Source organism: Colletotrichum lupini, chromosome 8 (assembly GCF_023278565.1).
Source record: "Colletotrichum lupini chromosome 8, complete sequence".
NCBI lineage: Eukaryota > Fungi > Ascomycota > Sordariomycetes > Glomerellales > Glomerellaceae > Colletotrichum > Colletotrichum lupini.
Genome location: NC_064681.1, coordinates 1,899,487 through 1,921,211, shown reverse-complemented (window position 1 = coordinate 1,921,211; position 21,725 = coordinate 1,899,487). Strand labels below are relative to the sequence as shown.

Below are 21,725 nucleotides of genomic sequence, written 5' to 3'. Positions count from 1 at the left end.
CAGACAACTGGACTATGGCGGCGAATAGGCACTGCCGCCTTTACATCTTGCCCTTGCCCTTCCCGCGAGTCTCCAGCATGGGAAACTCCTCTTGCTCCTGCTGGATACCGAGGCTAGAGAAATCGCCGGCACCATTCTCTTGCAGACTCAGCCGCAAAGCCAGCTCCAAATCATCATCTCGTGGTGCAGGGTGGCTCGCGGATCCAGCACTACTGAGCAAGAGAGCCAACTCAAGGTCGTCGTCCCTAGGCGTGGCTTTGCTGGAAGAACCTGCTTTGGCGCCAGCGATAGGCTTGTAAGTTGCCGGGGGAGACATGGAGGGTGTTCTCTTTGTCGTCTTCTTCGCCGGTTTGGACTTGTACTTGATGGCAAACTCGAAATCACTGGAGCTGTTCTTGCGAGGAGACTGAGCCACATCGTCGGTAGCCTCCATCAGAGAAAGTCGAAGAGCTTGCTGGAGCTGCTGTTCGTACTCGTCTTCTTCCTCAACGACGGGAGGCGGGGGGGTAAAGCCAGTAATACTGGGCTCCGGTGTAACTGTGTCCACGGTACTTTCGCTGAAGGACGATACCGTGTCGAAGCTAGCATCGGCGGCAGAACCAGTGTCGCTGGCGCTAGTGCGACGCTGCTCCTCGAGCAGCAGTGTCTCCTGGGATATCATTTCCGCATATTGGAGAGCCTCCTCCTCGGTCAAGTCGCCAAAAGCGCCAACGCCAAATCTGTTGCGCAACCAGGCTTCTTCTTTAATGTCCTGTTCCTCCTCTCGCCGAAGCTCTGCAGTCTCTGCGGCAATGTAGCCAGAAACATTCCCGCCCTGGCGCCTAGTAGCAAGGCGGCCGTGAACATCGGCGTGTCGAAGCCGACGTTTACGACCAGGTGGCTGGTGAGTGGCGCTGTAAGACCAGTAACGCAGGAAGGCCCCGAAAGACGTAATACCACGCAACACAGTAGGATCAGGGTCGAGGTAGATGGCTCGAGCAGCTGAGTATGTATCGATCGGGAGCGCAGGGTTCATCGTCATCATGTGACGGGGTACTCGACCGTTGGAACGTCCATTGAGTGTACGGAGCGGCTCGAGCGAAGATGCCAGCGGGTCCCATGCTTGTACCAAGCCATCATTTCCGCCGTGTACCAGATACAAAGCCGTCAAGGCCAGGCAACTGATCTCGGGAGACTCTGTTTGAATGATGCGAAGAGGGGAGATGGTGGACATACTGCGCTGCTCGCGACAGTTCCAGACAACAACTGATCCGTCCTTGGTTCCGACAGCCAGCATACGGGTTCGCCGACCAGGAATTTCTGTCGACGATTCGGCAGTCTGTGGTGTCATTGTAGGAGTGGCAGCAGGTCTGGACCCAAATTGCAGAGGGTCTTCCGTTAATGTGAGAAGTGCGTGTGACGACAAATCAAGAGCCGACGCAGTGATCTCTGAACCTCCATAGTTGCCGAGTGACATTGTAGCAACGGCCCATTCATCCATGGAATTGAGCTTTGCCTGGGGCGTTAGCGAGCCGGACGAGATGGGTGTCACATCGCCCTTAACCACAGTCTTGGTAGGCTTGGGCTGGGACTGAGACTCATGCTTGTAGTCTCTTCCCGATCCAAATATTGACTGCTGCACTGGAGGGACATCCTGATAGACTGCAGCAGTATCTTCCACAGTGTCTGGAGTCTGTCGCGGCGTTTGGGACATGGCTCGGGCATAGCGAGTGACGCTCGGGGGATGTGTCTCCTCCAGCCCGCAATGAATAGAGACAATGACCTCCCCGGCGCCGCCGGCGTCATCGTTCGCAAAGTCGACCTCCAGTCTTCTTCGCATGTCCCAGCCATCACAGACCTTCCGGAAATGTGACGGCTTGTAACGGAGGAATTTTTCAATCTCACGGGCTTCCGCGACGAGTTGCTCTTTACTCAAGTTCATCGCGTCTGCGGGAGATCGAGGCGAATAAGCACCTCGGAGAGCATGCTTGTCGAACTCATCGGGCCGAGCCTGGCGACGGGAGTCGTCGATGAGCCGCCAGTAGACTGAGCGTCCGGCGAACCATGCGTTCTTGGTGACATCTTCGCCTTTAGATCGCTCCAGACTTGTCTTCGGCACGTCGACCAGGTAGAACACCTCTCCCAGGGCATTAAGAGCCACAGCCCATACGCGCTGGGCAGTCTTGCGCTTCTGGGTATACTGATCGTCGACTTTGATTGAGACGATCGGAACACCGGGGCTGAGCACCCATCGCGCTGTCATCTCGCCGTTGGGATGCCGCGGGCCACTTCCGTCTCCGTGGAGCGCATACGTAGTGACGATTCCGAGAGTTGAGCCGGTGATGATCCCGACCGTGGAGTGCGTAATGTTGGGTACAGCAGTGGATTTAGCAACCCAAACGGCCGAAATCGCTTCTGATAGTTCAGGGATCTTGGGAATATCGGGGTAGGTGTCGATTACGCCAGTGTCGCTACCAAGATACCGACCATGCATCTCATTGATCGGGCGGTAGTAGGCACGTCCGCCTGGAAAGCCTTCGCCGGAGAGCATGCCATAGGGCTGGCTGACATCCATGACGTTTGGGCAAGCGGCGGGTCCATCGCCAGCACCATATGGCTCAAGATTGGGAAACACCTCGTCCAGCTGTAGAATGGTGAAAGGGTCTCGGAATCCCCATTTCTCCACCTTGCCAATAAAAGAATCACTCAAGGTCGCGGCACCAAGGTCGGCAGTGCCGTGAATAACCCGGGGAGCCTTCTTGACAGTGAAGTCGGCATGGATGTGGGTCACAGCCCAGGGCAGCTTCGAGTTGTAGGTCAAGACAGCGCTTGTCTTCTTACTGCTTCGGCCAGATGCTCCAATGCCGCCAGGCTTAGCACCTGGTTTACCTCTGATGAGGCCCCTCAAAAGACGGGTTCGTAGGAGATATTCACTTCGCCACGTCGCAAGAGAAGTCAAGCGAGAAAAGTAGCGGGACTCTGAGCGAACGAATTCGAAAGAGTCATGGTCCAAGGGCCCTGCGCGATTCTGCTCGCCAGATTTTGTAGTCAGACTATCGTGACCTGGGAAGAATCGTAAAAAGGCCATTCGCCACGCATGGGGCGTCGTAACGAGCGAGTAGAAACGCTTCGACACCAAAGCTATCGCCGAGTGCGAATCGGGATGTAGGTGAGATAGGACGTGGGTCAACAACTCTACAACCATAGCGTTAGCGGGGGTTCAACTGCGATCCTCTGTCTTGTCCTGCATACCATTTGGAAAGTCTGTCAACTGCACGCTATCGGGTCGATTCTCAGATCGCTTGATGACCTTGAAGCCCAAAGCTTGACGGGGAGTAGACGGGGTTTGCGCATTTTCGTAATCAATCACTCGCTGACCAGCGACGGCTGAATGGCTATCAACAGAAGCTGAATCGTCAAAACTCAGCCGGCGAAGCTTCTCGTCGAGCTGGGCGGCGCTGACGGCGTCGAATGAGTCACGGCGCCCTCCGTCTGGAACAGATCTTGGAGATGCACTGCCTGTCTCTTCGCGGCGAAGGGCAGCGACGCCGTTGGGCTGCTGGCGCGAACAAAAGCCATGCTGGACTGAGGTAGTGGTGTCCGAGGGGTTATCTTGTTGATGTTGCGTTTCTGAAGACTCTGTCGGCCAATGTTGCATAAAGCTGTGGAACGGGAGGTCGTGGGCAGGTGGCGGGCGACTGTGCAAGGACAATGTGCACAGTCTTGGGAGATGAAGTTGATATGTTCGAGAGAACAAATTTGCGCGAAATGCGGGAGGATTGCGAATCGATTACGGCTTGAGGGTGTGATAACGTGTCTAATTCGTGTATGGTGCTTAAGTGAAGCTTTTCGTGGTCGCGTTTCGTGACGAAATGGCCTACTGTCGCGGGAGATTGCGGCGATGGAACATCCCCGGGCCGGTGCTTATCAGTGGCGGGGTGTAGCGGTTGTTCTTATCAGAATCTTCAATGCCGTCATCAACACCATCACCAAAACGTTTTGTCAGTCAGATCCACTTGGACACATTGAACGAGCAGTAAATCATTCAATTGGTTGATATTCCTAGCTAATCGATCACACATGTGCCATCATGTCACGAATGTATTCGCTACTGCTACCACTTCAACTCGGTGCAGCAACTGCCGTGTGTTTCGCAAGGCTTTCTGCACCAATTAGCCTCATTGACTCAACGAAAAAGGAACAATGGCCGCTGATAACGGAACTCACTCCTGAGATGCGGTAATCCGGTACGCTGTACGGAGTAGCTGCATTCACTCTCACAGCACCGAGTTCAATGCAGTCCAGGCAGGCATGGACCAAAAGTTGGGATATCGCCAATGCGATGTTGAGGACAAACGGCAAAAGCTGAAGATGCGGCCAGTGTGGATTGAACACACGACCTTCAGATTAAGTGATTGAAGTTGACTTCAGTCTGACGCTCTCCCAACTGAGCTATGTCCGCCACGATCTTCGAATTGCGATGGCAGTTTTCGGGGCAGCAACGGAATAAGTCCCTGTTCGAAGTGGGGAGTAATCTCGGAGCCCTGACTTGGTCTTCTGGAGTGGATCCTCCAGAGTCTGCCTTCCGAACATTGGAGAGAGGAAAGAAATGGCGGTGGTCGGCTGTGCCTGAGAGAAGCAGATGGAAATCCAGGAAACATTCTGCAGGTGGCATCGATCAAGAGAGCGAATTACAGGAAAGAAGGGGCAAGGGGCGTGGCTGAATGCTATCTCGTCAGTCAGCTGCTCCCTCAGCTAGCTGTCTTGGTTTCTTCCCCTTTCAACTCCCAAATCCCTTCGGCACCCCCAAAGTTTCCAAGAAGAATTGATGTGCGAGTGCGGCAGGTTTGACAGGTTTGACAGTTTGCTTGATATGCCGAGACAAGGGACAACAACGGCTGACAACAATCTGACAGATTATTGACGACAAGTTCGCAACCAACGAGTCCACGCTAGCGGCGTCAGTCAGGGCCCGCCGCGTTGGTAAGGATGGCAGTTAATATCGGCCTCATCCTGCTGACTTACTCTCGTTTGTCTTGGTCCACCTCAACAATCGGGCCCTCTTCTTCTTGAAACAATTTCAACTTTACGATGTTGCTCAACCAAGTTGCTTTTCGAGGTCCCTGTCCGTATGAGACGGTACTATTAGACAACAGCGCCGGGCCTCTGTGCCCCGGAGTGTAAATCAACGCTGGCACCATCAAGCGGCCGACGGTCAGCCTGAACCGTGACAGCCACCGACCACAGCCGCCCGAAGTGGTATCATGAACTTCCGGGACGCCTCCAAAGACGGATCTGTTCCGATCCCAGTACCTCGGTTCGGCCTCGTATTTCTTCAAAGATTACAGAGCGGCCTCCAAGAACCCCCTTTCGCGTTTGCGCCAGCCGCGGCACCACAGAGTCAACTTCCAGTGGCTCGATTCCCAAGCTCATAGGAGACGTGTTGGCACCGCCATCACGGCATCGCCTACCATCACCACCTTGACGAGAAGAAGCACAGACGCCTTACATCCCCCCCAGCTCCCCAAATCTTGGACACCGACTCATCATGCTGCCGCAATTCCGCACAACATGAGTCGCGCGGCCAAGGCAGAGCAATCTGGCAATCTCAGCCCGGTTACCAACACACAGGGTCCCCGGGGCTGGGCCGCGTAACGGTGCCATGAGACCAGGACAGTCTCCTCCCATTTCCCCTTCTCTCTTTCGCACCCACCTTGGTCCCTGGGCCCTGGCACGGTGGCACCTCCAAATCTCCATCCTCGGTGAAGCCCTATGAAGAACGAGTGGAACAAGGGAAACCCTCCCCTGGAACTTGTGCGTTCGGATGTCAAGGGTCCTCTTCCCACACTCTCCCGATTCTCGCAGGTTACTTGTTTTTCTCACGAGGGCAAACACTAGGCAAATCCCATCGGTGCGGTCCAGTTCCGTTTTTTTCGCGCTTCAGCCGTCGCTATAATAATAACCCATGTGCGGCACAGCAGAGACTTACTCAAACCTACCGGGCTGTTCGATACGACAGATACCTAGTATGCCTCGGCGACTCTATCCATCCAAATCATGGGGTGTCAAGCGGCTCAAACCCTCTCGATCATCAGATCATGGCATCTGAGGCAGTTTCTTCCACCGCCGAGTCAGGACTCGTCACTGTTTCCCTCGATTCCCAGATTTTCTTGATGATCTCTCATCTATCACAAAGACCGTGCACTGTAGCGCACTGACGGTTAACTGAGCACACACCACAGATTAAGAATTCCCGACTTCCGGGGGCCGGCCCCGAACCACAAGAGTCGAACATCCCCATCGCATGGGTGCCCAGAACAACATCCAGGATCCTAGGGTAACCATACAGATATCCACCTCCCAAGTCCACCTCATTGAAAAACGGCCGAGTCAAATCTGTAGGAGAAAGGAGCCACCTGTGACGTAGGTCTCCGCACAGTCGCCCATTCCCTTGGGCCGCGCTTGGACGGAGAACAGAGCACAGAAAGGCAATTCTTTCGGGGCCAAGAGAACGTCTCCATTATATCTGCGGATGCGGATATGGATCCCACAGTGAAGTTGTGAACAGCACAGGGCCCCATATCGCATACCACGAAACTGACAGCTACCTAATCACACTCCGCGCGCTCCTCGCATAGCAAGCGCTGGACTCGACTCGCTCGAAAAGGCTGAACAATCACCATGAGCAGAAAAACTTCAACACAATAAAAATGGGTAATGAGAGCATTCCTCGGCGTTGTCGGCACACAAGTTCACTCACATACGGATACACGCATCTAGCCAAACACTACGGATATTAGACGTCCCATAGACGGTACGGGCCAGAACGGACGGAGGGCCCAGTCTTGCCCGTGGATGTTTCCTTTTTCCCTTCCAGGTCTAGCGTTGTAGAGCCAACGGTGAACGGGGGCCCTGTCAAAACGGCTGTCAAAAAGTCAAAATAAAAGTCATCTAAGAAACTTCCCGATACGCCCAGAAGACTGCAGTCTGCGACTCCTTGACCCAAGATTCAGGGTTCCCTCTCCTGGGTTGTCCCTGATGAGAAAGTCTCATGATGAAGGGGTCACGAACCAGGGCCAATTGAACTTACCGTCCCTTCTAGGAAACAATTCTGGCATTTCGCGGGCAAAGTAATGTGCCAAGCCCTTCTAACAAGCCAAAAAACATACACCATGAACGCGAGCTATCACCACCAATTAATTCCTGGCAAAGCTGCCTAGATTCATCCTAGGACAGGCATTCGAGATGAGCTGTATCCCGCCGATGCCGTTGTCCATCCTGTTTGTTCACATCTTGGGTATCTGCCATAGCCACCGCAGCATTCCGTCTTCCCGCGGTCCAAGTCTCAAAGAGCATCCAAGTCCTGAATCTAACCCCCCCCCCCCCTTCTCCAGCTAAATAAGAAGTTAGGAACTCATCCGAAGTTTCTTTACTGGACTTCTCACTCAGCCTTCAGGGGCTTCGTCCGAAGTGGGACCTCGGTCAACTCTTAGTGCGAATCACCGCAAGTCTGCAATTGCATAGAGTTGTAACGGGGCAAAAACTGCAAGGAGACAAAACTCGCAATGTTGATCAACAGTTGACAACACCCTATTCAGGCTTCAAAACAGAGGATACAACGACCTCACGCCAGTGTCCCTAGCGAAAGAACGATTTTCCATTTTTCAAAACCCGACCCCCCGGTCCGGCGCCGCGGGCCCTCCCGCTCGCCTCTCAACGCCCATCCAAACTTCCCTGGGAGGAACCCCGTTGCGAGTTTCAACACCCTCAATGTCCGCCATCCGGCCGGTCCAATCGACAATGGTGCCCAACGTACGAGCTCCATTGAACCCGAAAAAAATTAGAGAGAACACTGGAGAATCATGTTCTTCATCACACCGGCACGCAGGGAAGAGAAACAAGAATTTGACTCCAACACGCCCAACCTCGCCCTTGATCGCCAATTTGCACCCTAGGTCGCGCATAGTCGTACGCAGCGGGTGATGGCGCGGGACATCACAGCCCTCTGACAGGGAGGTAATATGAGCATGGTCTCTGCAATCAGAGGCTCGGAGCAGAATCTCCCATCTGCGTCATAGTCACCCAGTGACATTAACATGCACGGATACAGCGCGTCAATAACTTCTCTCTGCTCGGTTCTATTTCCATAACCCCTGGCCGTAATTCAACGCGTCTACTGGGGAAGCCACGCACCGCCAGTGCCGCACCGGCCGTCGGTCATCGCCGTCTTCGTCCTCGTCTGCATATGTACAGCACGGTTACGTGTAGCTGTCGTCGTCGTCGATTGTCGACATACCACAACAGGTGGGATAGGTGGGGAGGGTCCTTTTCTCGTCCGAAAAGACAGAGACGAGACGATGCGTTCGCAGCCACCCCACTAAAGACGTTGGATATGAGCCACCTCTACCGCGGCTTTACGGCGCATCTCCCGACGTGGACAGTGCCAAACCCAGGGTTGGAAAAAATACTACTAGTATTTAGTATTAGTCTAGTCTAGTACTAATAAGTCTAGTATTAGTCCACCCTTTAAAATACTAGTCTAGTATTAGTACAGCTAGTACTAGACTAGACTAGTATTAGTACAGCTAGTACTAGACTAGACTAGTATTAGTATATTACTAATATACTAATTAGTATAAAATATACTATTTATAGTAATTCTATTACTATTTTTAGAAATTCGAATATTAGTTTTAATTTATTTTAAAAAAATTCTAAAAAATATAATAAAGAAATATTTCTATAGTAAATATAAGTAAAACTATTTAATTAGAAAATTTTATAATTTAATTTTTAAATATTCTAAAAAATAATTCAGAAACTAACATTTTAAGAATATTCTACTTAAATAGTAATATTTAAGTCTTTAAAGCTATATAAAACAAGCTTTTAATAGTTTTATTTTAATATGTATTAATATTTATAATTAGTTACTAATTATAAATTTATAAATAATTTTTCTAATATATACTAATTAGTATACTAATACTAGTCTAGTATAGTATTTGTCTAGGCCGTACTATACTAGTCTAGTATTAGTCCAGGCTGTACTAGACTAGCCTAGTATTAGTCCAGGCTATACTAGACTAGACTAGACTAATTTCTAACCCTGGCCAAACCCCATCCAACATCCCCGAACTCATGTCCCATTCGGGGCCTCGCAGGACTCCTCAACCGACGCTGACCTGCCCTCTTGGGCAGAAGCCGTGGAACACCCCCGGAACCACAACGCTCTTGGCACAGAAAAAAAACACTGCAGAAAGGGCCAGCTATCATGAAACGGGACATCTTTACTGAAGCGGTGGAACAAGCCCCCGAGGCAACGGGGGGTCGGTTGAACCCAAGCTCCAACAGCACGCAAGTCTCATTGGCCCTCAACCACCCTGAACGGTGAACCTGACTACGGAACAGAAGCCGTCGTTGCCTCGTTGGTGGGTGATGACTACCCGGTTCGGCGTTGCCAGCCCGCGTCGAGTTCCGCGTTCCTCCCATTGGCGCGCTCTCTGTTCGTTTGAAACTCGTCAAGGCCTCATTACAGCGTACACACCAACGAGACGACACTTCGGATATTCTTCGCAAGATTCGCACATGCACACGTCTGTCTGTATGTGTCGTCCAATCCGTCCCGCCTCCCGAGTCTTCCTCCCACTGCCGCCTGGGCAGAAAAGTCTACCCTCACCACAACCTGCGGACGGAGCACGGAGTACCAAGGCCCCAAGTCAACGAGTCTTCGGACACAATGCCGATGGGGGGTTTGAGGGTGGGAAACAAACCCCAGGCCTATCGGTGTTTAGATATGCTGTTGCAAAGTAAATCGGCCCTTTGCAGGCTTTACAAGGGACAAGCGCACGTCGAATTTCGAACACCACCATCCGCATGCCTGTTCCCTCCCCGGCACTTTGATACAGGTACGTTATCGATCAGGCACGTTCGGATGATGTTCGCGGCAGTTGTATACGCAGTATGGTGACTGCTCGAAACTCGAATCTGCGAATGCCTTCATTACCAGCTCGTGAGAAGGGTCTCAAGTATTCTTCGTGCTTCAGGGGGAAACGACTGCGGGTATCGTGTCTGAAGTTTCTACTCCCAAAAAGCTAAGCATCTTTTTCGTATTTGTTGCTATCTAGAGGCACCTCCGGCATAGCTATTGGCAGACCTGAGCGCAGTCTAGACTACCTCCTGACAGTTATCGCATTTCACAAAAGTACAGAGACTTTGGCTGTTGGAAGCCCCCTTGCCTATTTCTTGAACGACCAAGTACCCCGTTCGGTTTGTGCCCTCACCAAAGCCGGACGGCATCCAGATAAGGTGAGAAGGGCCTACGGTCTATGATCTAGATAGTTGAATCACTCGTATGGACCTCGACCAGAAAGGGGGTCCGCGACCCTCAAACCCTAGTCACGATGGTGAGCATGCCTGGCAAAATGTCACCATCGTGGTCCGGGTTCTTCAGCACCCGATCGCAGCCTTTGCGAGAGCGAGCATTCCCGACTTGTGAACAAAACTCAACATGCAACTCTGCAAATTGTGTCGTCGTCAGCATCGAGGATGAAACCCAGCCTGTGATGGTGCACGAGCAGCAATCACCGTATCACGAGACGGAAGATGGCGTGCTTCGTTTTCCCCCCAGAGTGAACCGCACTGACAACTTTGTCAATGACAATTTCGCTGGCTAAGAGAAAGTCGATTGCGAACTCTGCGCGCGCCTCGGCCTTCTCTTCGAAGCGGTCAACATGAACGATGTCCGGGGCCGAAATGGACCAAGATTGCGCTTTCTCCCCAAACGCCCGTTTCACAGACAATAATTATCCACAATCTTCCGATCAGTCCGCCGATGACCTCAAAGTTTTCCAGCGTGGCCGAGATCCGAATAATTCAGGGGATATCGCATCGCATCCGCCGAATATTCGCCGCGTACAGAGTAGAGTTGTTTAGTATCGTGAGCCGGCGAGGGGAAAGGGGACTCGGAAGACAGAGCCCCCTTGCCAAGACCATGGGAGTTTATCAAGTCTTCGATATCAATTAGCCCCCTAGAATACAACAATAGTCACGATAGCTTGACTTACACCTTGCGACGATTGCTATCAGGGACAACCACAACTCTAATAGAGTTGCAACATGGAAACTCTAAGCACAGCCGCCAAGACCCCTGTGAGCCACGCTGTCGAAAACATGCGTCTGGTGGGCTGCCACGCTGTCTCTAAGTTCAAAGCCTTGTGCCCCGGAGCAGCAAGGATACCAAAAACTTTCCTCAACGTCAAGCCGGACCAGAATTCGGGTCCGGGTTCGCGGGGGTAGCGGGCGCCAACGTCTGCGAGTCGATTTACCTCTGTCCCAGCGACGATGACAATCTAACACGGCCCCCAAGAAACAGCAGATTAGAAATACAAAGCTTCACAACTGGCTCTCACCTAGCAGCGGCCACGGTAATGATCGCCAACAAGGAAACAGGGGGGGTGGATATTGGTACCTTATTGTGTAGTTTTGCCATTTGGGGGCAGTCCTTCTGTGACCGGACGGCGTTGACCTACAAGTCAGGAAAGTCACGGGAACCGGGCCGGCACAAGGACAAGGACCCCGGGGACGACCTACAGTCAAAAACCGGCAAGCGGGATACCCGCCGTGCCGCTCATCTTTCCTGTTTTTCTGTTTTTCTTTTTCTGCCCACACCCCGACCTTGGTAATTGGCAAACAATGAGAAATCGACTGAAAACTAAGTGGTGGCGAAATTCCAATGCTACCGTACCGTAGCAGAGTCAGAAGTCAAAATTCCATAGCGGTTCATCGTGTCGGTCCCCGCAGAGAAAGGGAGAGGGGCCCGAGGGGGAAAATGAGTAGAGATGACGCTTCGTCTCGGCCCGTTTGACAGGGACCGGGGAGGCTGAGAATTCCAGAAGACGCGGCGATCAGACGAAACCCGTGCAACAAGTTCAACGACACGGCTGAAGAGAGTACGGGTAGTCTTCACGAGAAGAAACGCTCTTGTGTATGCTGCTGTGAAAATGGGATATTCGCATACGCCATAGATGGGGTTTGCGGAGATTGTCACTGACTTGTAACCCTCTGCGCCTGTCAGCCATAAACTCATGGCAGAGGCCTAGGAAACAAGGGAAGAGTACTTTCCAGGACAGACGTGATACGCAGCCGGCAGGTCACAGGAGGCGCTCGAACAAGCATTCATTGACCTGTGATTTGGAAGCTCTGATGGAGCCAAATCGACGCGCCCAAGCCCATCGCAGCCACGCAGAGGACGTCATCAATGCAACGAAGCGGTATCCCAAAGTGGAGGTATGGGGAGGTCTCATGACGGACGCCCCCGACGCCAATCACTACCAAACTCGAGCCGCCGCACCGAAACCGTTGAGAGCGGCGCACCGTCTGCTTGGGAATTTGGATTGACATGTGGCGTATTACACAGTAGGTTAAGGTGGTAAGGTGTTCCGGAAATAACAGCGGGTGGGCGCGAAGGCGCCGCAGATTTGCAAGATCTGTCCATGCCAGGCACTCGTAGCGGCTAATGAGACTGGCGGCTGGGGGAGCTGTCGATACGCCGGCGACCTGGTTCGGCGTATCCGTAGTCTGCGACCCTGAAACGCAGGAGGTGACGGCGTTTTTGCCCCGCCAAGGTTGCAAGGCTGTATTTGTTCTTGTCGATACGTTCCATCTATCCCGTGGCATTTGGAATGTAGGGGTTAGCTACCCTGTGAGACCATAGGATTCGGCCTAGGTCTCCAGAATGGGTCGGGTTGTAAGGTCGGTATGACTTTCTAAAACCACAACTTTAGATCGGCATTCTTTGTTGATGTTGCCGTTCCATACACCTATTGGCCCCCCTTGAAATGAGCTGAGCTGAGCTTGGCAACAACATTTTGCAGCTGACTGAAGGATCATCTCCAAATCGAGGTGTTGGTTGTGGCAATAAAACCATAAGGAACAAAGCCTCTCACGTAAAGGAGCCAATTGGGCAATCCAGAGGTTAAGGTGGATCTGGCCTGCAAGTCTGGGCACGCGTATTGAAACCTATCGAGGATGAAGCTGCCTCTTTGGGTTCAACTCCCTCTGATGCCCTGGTTGTAAGAATCCTTCGTCCAAGGTAGTTGAACTCCCAAAACAATGGTTCAGCCGCTGATTGGCTTCGGACAGGCGGTGAGAGAGGAAACAGATCTTCTCTCCTTCGTGGTAGAGAGTTTGCGAAGCCACCGAAAGCCCCAATTGGCAGATCTGAGAGATGAGATTGAAATAGACACAGAGAGCGAACAAAGCCTTTGCCGCCCACACCGTCAACCACTTGGCTGGGGTTTCCCGACCCTCTGGCTCAGCTGCCCTGGGTTGAACCCGGCACAATGACAAATGGAGTGTAAGACGTCGACTGCGTAGGCAGAACGCAATTCAATACCAATCGTTCCTAGTTCATGCACATTCGATGTGTGTCTTTAGGATGCCCAAGACGTGCTCCGTAATTAGAGAAAAGGGTCCAACGGGTAATCAACACATGGGAGCGTCGATCCAAGCCAATCTTTCCGTAGCGCCACTCAAACCCGCAGACTTCATTAGTCGGCGGGTATGATCTGCCACCAAAGGGGCTCCATTTGGTGCGACCGAGGTGCCGGTCAATTACTTGACCTCCAAGACCCATCCCATTAGAGCAAGGACAGACAAGTGAGACGGAGTCCATGAAGTCCGAACCGATTCGAACATCCTGTAACAGCAACCAACAAAGAGGGGAAGCGGCCGCTTTGCAGAATAATAGAAAAATCTTGTTGGTCAATACATGCACACGAAAGGGTCGAGGAGATGTAGCCGCTGCAAGTCATTCGAGTCGTGCGTGACGTGACGACACAAAGTTGAGCTGTTTGAGTCCTCTGTCTGGTTTCTCTGGTAGAGTTGTCGAGGGCTGTCCTTCCGCGGGCCCCGCACCATGCAGAGAAAACCGTTTCCAGTAAAGCTCGGAGCCGGATTTGAGGCCAGTTGCATCGATGCTGTCCACGGGTGGTATTCGAGCGGGGCTCAGGGAACTTCTTGAGAGCTTGGGACCGCTAACTCTAAGAGGGTCGTCCCTCAGCTGGCAGAACTTCGATATGATTGCTGAAGATTTCAACGACCCGACTGGCCAGATGGGCTTCTTTTCTTTGGGGGGTATCATCGCCGTGATCGCCAACTCCGGCGGGCGGCGGGTCATATGCGGCTGCTATGCGGTTGGTTCTAACAGTCACTGCTCGTTGGCCAGAACGATCCCACGTTGCTTCTATTTACCCTGAGTCGGGGGCTGGTTGATGCACATGACGAAAACACCTGTCTGTACCTAATCCATGAAAGAAGGTCTTTACAGAGTCCTGGTCGTCTGCAACGATGTTTGCACCAATAGTTGCCCGCCTGCAGCGCCGGCGACACGCTTGATTGGATACAGGCAGGTTGGCGGCAACTCGTCCACCAGGACGTGTCATCTCTCACCTGCCACTGAAAGACGTTGTTGCAGCCGGTCTGCATCTTGACTTTTGACTTTTGCCTCGCAGTCCGGATTGGGAACAGGGGCAATAGCTAGTATTCCCGTGTCATGGAGTCTTTGCCCCTTTGTCTGGCAAAGGCGGAACTTGGAAGATATAGCTCGTAATCTGTCAGTCGCTGTCGGCCGAGTGGGAATACTTGAATCGTCCGCCGAGATGATGGCCGGGTCTGGCCTAGGTAAGCTCGTGGATAAGATCCATTGCAAACGCCCCAAGCCCAAAATGTGCCTTTTGGTGAGGCAGCCATATCGAAATTGGACCCGGCCGCGTGGGTAGAAGAAGGTGGCCGTCTTCGGTTCGCGTGTCGAGGCAAAGTAAATCGGGTGGCGTGGCGTCAGGGTTCCGTCAAATCGTTTACGGCCGATTCAGCCATATCTCCAAGCGAGAATCCCGCCCCCGCAGCGCGGACCCAGAGCAACCATAGGGTGAATTGCCCGCCTCCCCGAGGCCGGCCCAGGAGGAGTGACAACAGTGGGTGTCACCGGTATGCAGCTTGTGGTGTTCCGGACCTGCGATGCGGTGCACCGCTGTGCAGCTGCGGGGTGGCATGATTCTTCTATAGTTATGTAGTGTCAGGCAAGTGGGCGAGTGCCTGACTGGCCCAGAAAATTTGATGTCTGCCTTTGGCCGGGTCGCTGCATTGTGGACACCGGCTGTCCCTGGGTTACCGTGTATGTGATGTAAATTCGAGGCAAAGTGTATGGCGATGGTTCCCTGTAGCTGTAGCTGCACCCGTGTCTGATGCGTCAGTACTCGTGTTTGCGTGGCGCCGAAACCCTAGGTTAACGTCGACAGCGACTTTGACATTCGACCTTGACACTGTCCGCTATCCTGATGGGTAGTGACACAAAGATGAGTCGACATATGGGTACGTCGTTCAACGTGCGCATGTCAATAAGCAAAAGATGGCGTAGAAGCACGCATGGAACATTGTCGTTTCGGTGCAAGAGACCAATAAGGGGTGGAGAGAAACCCAGCGCCCCTTCGGCCGAGATAGTACGTGTGAAAGCAAAGGCGTGTCCTGTGTAGCCGTCCGCGGTGGACGTGTGTCTATATTCGTAGCTTTGAACGAATAGGTATCCGCAGTTGGGGGCTAGAATAGAATACAGCAAAGGTATCCGTACTCCGTATTCAAGTATGTGTCCGTATGTAGGCATTGGTCAGAGCAGCCCAAACAGGGCATGTTGCGGTTGTCAAAGACAGCCTTACAGGCCTGGCAGGTCTGACGTTTTCTGGCTGCTGAGACTTTGCGGGCGGTGATGTCTGACCGCCTCGTGCATTGGCATTGATTGATCGAGCTGTGCCGTTCGCTGCTTTCGTCTCCCGCGGGTGAGTATCCCAACAAGCTGGTTCGGCTTCGGTGGTTCTCTGTTTGCCTTGGACCAGATCCTTGGGGTCACATTGAAAGAGGCGGGCGATTTGGGGGAGAGAGGTCAGAGAAGGCATCTCTGCGCGTTAGACAGCTAAGCGCCCGTGCCAATGCTTCTCGAACAAAAAAAAAAGCATTGTCGTGACCGCTGGGCTGGGATTGACGAGGGCACTGTGTAATGTGTATTCTTGAGACAAACCGTGACCAGATATGATTGCGGCCGTAAGATGAAAGTGGGGGAGAAGAGCAGGCCATGTTATTGTTCGCGTGGATGCCGGCCCAAAAGAGAAGGCCTTTCGAGGAGTTGGGGGCTGGAAGCTTGGAAGTCGAAAGGAGTTTGGGATTTGACGGGAGCATCAGGCTAGATGACCGGGCTGGAAGCGTACGATACTCAAGCCCTGCGAGAGGTAACGCAGCAGGGGCCTGGCGGTGATTCATCAATTCAACCGTTCGTGGCTCCTTCTGCCTGGCTTGTCGCTGCTGCTGGTTCCTTCCAATGCTGGCGATTGCCGAAGTTCTGCTCTTGCTCTTTCTCTTGCGCCTGCTCTCGCACTCTGGCTCCTGCCCCATACATCGTGAGGTGGGCAGGCTAAGTACCTCTGGGGCATCTGGCGATGAAGCGACAGAGCGTCTCGGGAAGTCGGTCCTTCCAGCGCTGTTTACACAGGCTTGGACCCAGTCCTTACGCAGCAGGTACCTCAAGTATCCAGGTACACCTTGCACAGGTTCCTCTTACCTCAGGACTAAGGTTGATAGACGGGTCGGTCCAGATCGCTCCTTACATAATCCCGCGACTGCTCATGTTTGGTTTGTGCTGGAGAAGACGGGATGAAATGTGCAGTGCGCTTGCATCGCCCCGGTGCTTGGGCTCTGAATCTCTGATGGGCCCATGGAAAATCTCGAGTTCGTCTCTCGTTCCGTCTCCGCAGAGCGCCTGGGCCTCGATGCGCCCAGAGAGTCGTGTCCCGTTCCCCCCGACGAATCTCATGAGAGTGAGATACAGTATGAGCAGTGTTGCTCCGTAGTAAATGACACTGGAACAGAATAGACAGCCCAAAAACACACGCATACACCGGGAGCTTTGGAAAGAAGTGGCCCAACCGTACCGAATGCCAGGCCCCCGTTCAATCCCTGTCCTATCCGCCCAAACGTGAAATCCACACCAGCCCGTCCAAGGGATCCAACAGTGCAAATCCCCCCTTCCGGCGACGAGAAAACCCAACCTAAAAGACCAACCCATAAGAAAGTGGCTAGTGCAGGGCACCCAGATACGTGGGACAGTCTATCGGGTATCCGGACAATGGGCAAACGGGGTTATTACGGATACCTCAGTGGGCTCAGAGACAAGTCCGACAGAAGAACCAACTGTGACGAGAGTGAGACAGACAAGACAGCATTTCAAGAGAAGAATAAGCAAACAATCCCAACCGCTGGAGGAAAAATAGGTCGCAACCTGAAATGGGCTTTTGCCATGAGCAAGGGGAAAACCAGTCTCCGCCTGCGGGCTCATGAGACCGCCCGCTCGTTAGGACACCACACACACACTCACACACACACTCACACACACACACACACATACGGATACACACCCCAGATCGACTCATATCTGACACGTGCTGACAACGAGGAGGTAAAGGAGCGGTAAAGCGGAGACTTCTGACGAATAAACACGAGGGCCGAACAGCAGGCAGGTTTGCGGCTTGTCGGGCTTTTGCCAAGATGGATTCGCCAATCCTTCCTGTTGGTAACGGAATTTCAATCCCTCCTCGCCCTCTTCCTTTTTCTCACCCAACCCTTACCTCGCTGCTTCGCCTCACCACTGCTGCCATCCTATCCTTCTCCTCGGGATTGTGGAACGTGAAGTTTTCCCCTTTGACGGGATTTTCTTGATCCTGGGGTGGGTGGTCTCGGGGATGAAGTACTGGGATCGTCGTCGGTTTATGGACGGGAATACCATCCGCCCGGGGGTTCGGTTGGGATTGGAATGGTGCGAGGGGGCGACGAGGGGGAGGCCTGACGGTTTAGAAGTCACATCGCGGCGCAAGTGAACCTCACTAATAACCTAATAGAGATTTCGTTTGGCTGGAAGATGGGGCCATGTTGTGAAGTCTAGACTCTGAACTTCTAAAGAGAACTTGCCCTGATCAGCAAGGGACGGAATCTCGGATGATAGACGGAGCAATGCCTGGGTACGTAGTCCAGAAGGAAACAGTCTTATTACATTGCGAAGTACGTATCGTTTGCAGTCCAACTCTCTGAAGTCGTCCGGATGCTCAAATCGTCTTTGGCGCACGTACTGAGGGAAAGCAGGAAGAGGGAGGTGATGATAAGGTACGATGGATGCACATTGAAATGAACAAGGTGCAACCGCCCGCATTTAGCCTCTCCTCGAAAAAGAGGCGTGTCTACCTATTCTCCGTACCTGAACGTTTGATCGCTGGACCACGCGCTTGTCCTCCCCCCTTCCTCACGATACCCCAATACATGTACGAACAGGTACGGAGAACGGTGTATTCCTCTTTGGGGACGCTAGGTCCGACATCTCGTTCCATTGGCCTGGCTCCCAAAGGGAAAGAGGAGGGGGGCAAGGGTACGTAGCTTAGAGGTTGGATTTCCAACGAGGCGAGATGCCGTGATGCCTTACTTTACTTTAATCCCCCTCCTTCCCCTTGGTCTCCGATGAAGTGTCCAATCCCATTGCTTGATTGATTCTTGCGGGTTACTCTTTCCAGCTTGGGGAGGACGGCCCCCAAGCCACGCAAAGGCCTGTCGGGCTGCGGCTCACTTCTGGCTCCTCACGCAGGTTTCTCGTCAGATGGTTGACATGGGGTTTCGCATTTACTTCCCGGGTGTCGTTGCTAGTTCGTTGCGTGAACGGATATTATCAGCCCAGGCCAGACTCAACCAAGGGGGGGAACAGATGTCGCGCGAAAAGCTCGGATGGACAACGAAAAGAAGTGGAGGTTCCTCGGCTCATTCAATGAACGACCAACCCGTACGCTTGTTTCTTCCCCTTTTTGTTTGGTAGTGGTGTGGGTTTTCCCGTATCTTCCTGCGACCTGCGCCTGCATCTTATATCGCATCGGTCAAACAAAGTGGAGGACGTTGCGGTACCCGGTTCCGTACCTCTCAACTAAGTACGTACGGATAACCCTTTCTGAGATTCGAGAACCACAGGAACCACAGGAACCACAGGATGGAGATGGGCCGAGGAACGGGGCGCCGGGGAAAGCGTCCTCTTGCATCTACCTTACTGCGCATCTGGGCTAGCACGCCCAGAAAGAGTACACTTATATCCGCGACCCGGTGCGGGAAGGTAAAAAAGAAGGGAAAGGGAGGCCCGTCCGACTAAACCATTTCGGGTCCGGCTTGCTATCAGAAAGATGGCGGGCCCCCCGTCCGTCCCGTTCGAACGATAGGTATCCGTACCTTAGGATGAGGTACGGAGTAAGTGGTGCACAACATACCGCAGGTTGAAGGGACTAGGACTAATAAGGTGGTCGGTGATACTCCGTACAATTCGTAGCTGTCTGGTCTGGTCTCTTTTTTATTTTCTTTTTTTCAATCTCCCCTTTTTTTCTGATTGCGCCGCGTCGATCTAGATTTCGCAGCCCGCAAATGACATCTCTAATGGTAGGTACTGTACGGAGTAGCAACATCGCTTACGACAAAAAAAGGTGTGCAGCCAATTGACGAATCCGTTTCGACCTTTTTTTTTTTTTTTGTCTTTCTTCTCGTTCGATCCGAGGTTCTGGTTGCCGGCTTTTTCTTCAACACCAGCTTTCTGGTCCCCAACCCAACAAACACACAACCCCGTTCTTCCCATTCCTCTCTCTCGGGTCCCGTACGCCCGTTCTCTTCCTTGGCCTTTACCGCCCTTTTCCCATCCGGAATCTAATTGATCAATGAGACAGGTCCAGCAGCGGCTGGAATGCTAAGAGCCTAAGAAGGGATGTGGACGGGAAGGCTGAAAACTAACAACCTAGCCACAAAGTTGAGGGGGGGTTTCCTCAAAGTTTTTAATTACAAACGAACAGTCCCATATCCCTATTCGCAGAGTCTGGGCCATAGTAATCCAGGGCTTAGTTGGCTTGGTAGGGTACTTTTGCATCAGCCACAAAAAGCTGTCTACCCAGTCTTCCATAGTACACCTTGGTTGCTCAGAGGTACTCAATGTGGGAACAAGTACGCTACGGAACGCCTGGATATGAGCAATGGCGCGCGCCATCTTTCTAGGCAAGCTAGGCTAGCTGATCGCTTACCGCCCCTTCTGAAGGTTTCTTTCCACCTGGGCAGCTGGACAACCAACAACCATGACCTGGGGGCGTGAGCTGGCTTTAGTTAGAGGGACAGTAAGGAGCATGTTAATATAGCCTATGCCTATGCCGAGCCTCTCCCCCCAAGGTAGCGCACCCGACGATGCGGGATGGGATGGTGGGTGTTTGTTTGTTTGTGTGAGGCGTACCGGTACATGTGTTTTTGTTTCTTCTCCGCGGATGCAACGAGAATGTCTTTCGAGAGGTCGTTTTCCTTCAGGCTTCGAAAAAGTCCTACTCCCTGTGTGTGCCTGTGTCTGTCTCTGAGCCTCACATGCAATGCAATCAGCCAGGTTCCAGACTCTGCACATCTTACTTCCTGGTGCTGCAAGTTCGCAGAGGCACAATGTATGTACGATGAGGGGAGGGGTCTTAGCTAAGACGTGTATCACGGATGTCAGACTCAGGAACGAACACTACCTTCAAAAGAGTTTGGGTTCCTCGGCTTCCCATGGGAGGGAGAGCAAGAGAAAGACAGAGGCTTTGAATGGGATTGGATAAGGGAGACAGACACTTCCCCCCCTCGTCCCCGATGGGCTAAGCTCCGGACATATTCCAGAGCCAGCTCCGTGCGAATCCCGGGGCCTGTAGACCCACCTCTAGCAAATTCCCACAGTCCCGTCGTGCCTCTTTCCTGGGACAGGGATATCTGCAACCTGGTGGTTCTGGACAGGGTTGCCAGGGTTCTCAGGCAGACCCCACTTGGGGGACACGGTTCCAGTCTTCCTGTTCCCAGAGGGCGCCCCGCTCTCCCAGTGTTCGCAGTGCCAGAGATTCGCACATCGCAGAACCCAGAAAAGCTCGGACATTCTTCCCAATTGGAAGGTACCAGGGCCCCCCGCTTCTCTGGGCCTCGTCTTCTCCACCCTTTTGTGCCAGCCGATGGCCATGGTTCATTCACCAGTGACCACCTCACAATCACAGAGGTGAGAGGTGAGCGCAGCAGAGACCGGGACAGGTACGCAGTACGGAGTATGTACATACCTTGCTGTTGTTCGTCGTTGTCTTCCAACACGCCCACTCGCCGCCCCTCCCTCGTCTCCCGTCCTCCGGGCAGGCTCCTCGTCCAACCCAACTTCCGTGCTTCCCAATGGAAGAGAGAACCTGAGCCTCTGAGGTGGATTATGGATTGTGGATTGTTGCTGGGATGGGTTTCTGGCGGTACGTATCGTCGTCTCCCCACCCGCCACGACCATCCCCATCCACACAGTTCGCGATTCCACACACAACACACCCCTGGTCGCAGTGGTAGTCGCAGTCCCAATCCCCGGTCCCAAGTGTCCCAGTGCCTGTGCTGACGCTTGGTATGCTTGGTGCTGGCTGGCTGGAATGTGTCTCTGGGCTGTCGGGTGTCTGTCGCAATTCTGGTGTGTCCTTCCCTCCGGTACGGCTAGGTAGGTACGTACCCCTCTCACACTTTAGCAGCACCAGCACCAGTACCAGCACCAGCAGGAGGGGGACCCGCCCCATTTGTGGATCTCGTCTCCGGCATGGGGCCATTCCACTCGTCGACGAGCCATGGGAGCCACCGTGCTGTGACCAGTCACCACTTTCCCA

At 53.1% G+C, this 21,725-nt stretch overlaps 5 protein-coding genes and 1 non-coding gene across 6 annotated transcripts; 2 read left to right on the top strand and 4 right to left on the bottom strand.

Annotated features, from left to right (window-relative positions):
* Positions 1-40: 40 nt before the first annotated feature.
* Positions 41-3,637, bottom strand: CLUP02_15047 (F-box domain-containing protein; the record flags this gene model as incomplete). Its single annotated transcript, XM_049293971.1, has 2 exons — positions 41-3,174; positions 3,232-3,637. 2 exons carry the CDS (start codon positions 3,635-3,637, stop codon positions 41-43), a joined length of 3,540 nt encoding a protein of 1,179 aa, XP_049151117.1.
* Positions 3,638-4,069: 432 nt separating this feature from the next.
* Positions 4,070-6,779, top strand: CLUP02_15046 (uncharacterized protein; the record flags this gene model as incomplete). Its single annotated transcript, XM_049293970.1, has 14 exons — positions 4,070-4,218; positions 4,263-4,361; positions 4,411-4,465; positions 4,543-4,824; positions 4,896-4,958; positions 5,087-5,104; positions 5,185-5,238; positions 5,290-5,630; positions 5,657-5,793; positions 5,845-5,900; positions 5,961-6,178; positions 6,265-6,397; positions 6,457-6,531; positions 6,618-6,779. The coding sequence occupies 14 exons, from the start codon at positions 4,070-4,072 to the stop codon at positions 6,777-6,779; spliced, it is 1,842 nt and encodes a 613-aa protein (XP_049151116.1).
* CLUP02_tRNA267 lies at positions 4,352-4,441 on the bottom strand. The gene has a single exon. It is a non-coding gene; the product is annotated as a tRNA-Phe (tRNA).
* Positions 6,780-11,716: 4,937 nt separating the features above from the next.
* On the bottom strand, positions 11,717-12,657 carry CLUP02_15045 (uncharacterized protein; the record flags this gene model as incomplete). The annotated part of the gene is made up of 2 exons (XM_049293969.1): positions 11,717-12,042; positions 12,165-12,657. The coding sequence occupies 2 exons, from the start codon at positions 12,655-12,657 to the stop codon at positions 11,717-11,719; spliced, it is 819 nt and encodes a 272-aa protein (XP_049151115.1).
* A 1,132-nt stretch (positions 12,658-13,789) lies between these two features.
* Positions 13,790-14,158, bottom strand: CLUP02_15044 (uncharacterized protein; the record flags this gene model as incomplete). The annotated part of the gene is made up of 1 exon (XM_049293968.1): positions 13,790-14,158. One exon carries the CDS (start codon positions 14,156-14,158, stop codon positions 13,790-13,792), a length of 369 nt encoding a protein of 122 aa, XP_049151114.1.
* A 2,190-nt stretch (positions 14,159-16,348) lies between these two features.
* On the top strand, positions 16,349-17,079 carry CLUP02_15043 (uncharacterized protein; the record flags this gene model as incomplete). The annotated part of the gene is made up of 2 exons (XM_049293967.1): positions 16,349-16,545; positions 16,896-17,079. 2 exons carry the CDS (start codon positions 16,349-16,351, stop codon positions 17,077-17,079), a joined length of 381 nt encoding a protein of 126 aa, XP_049151113.1.
* Positions 17,080-21,725: the final 4,646 nt, after the last annotated feature.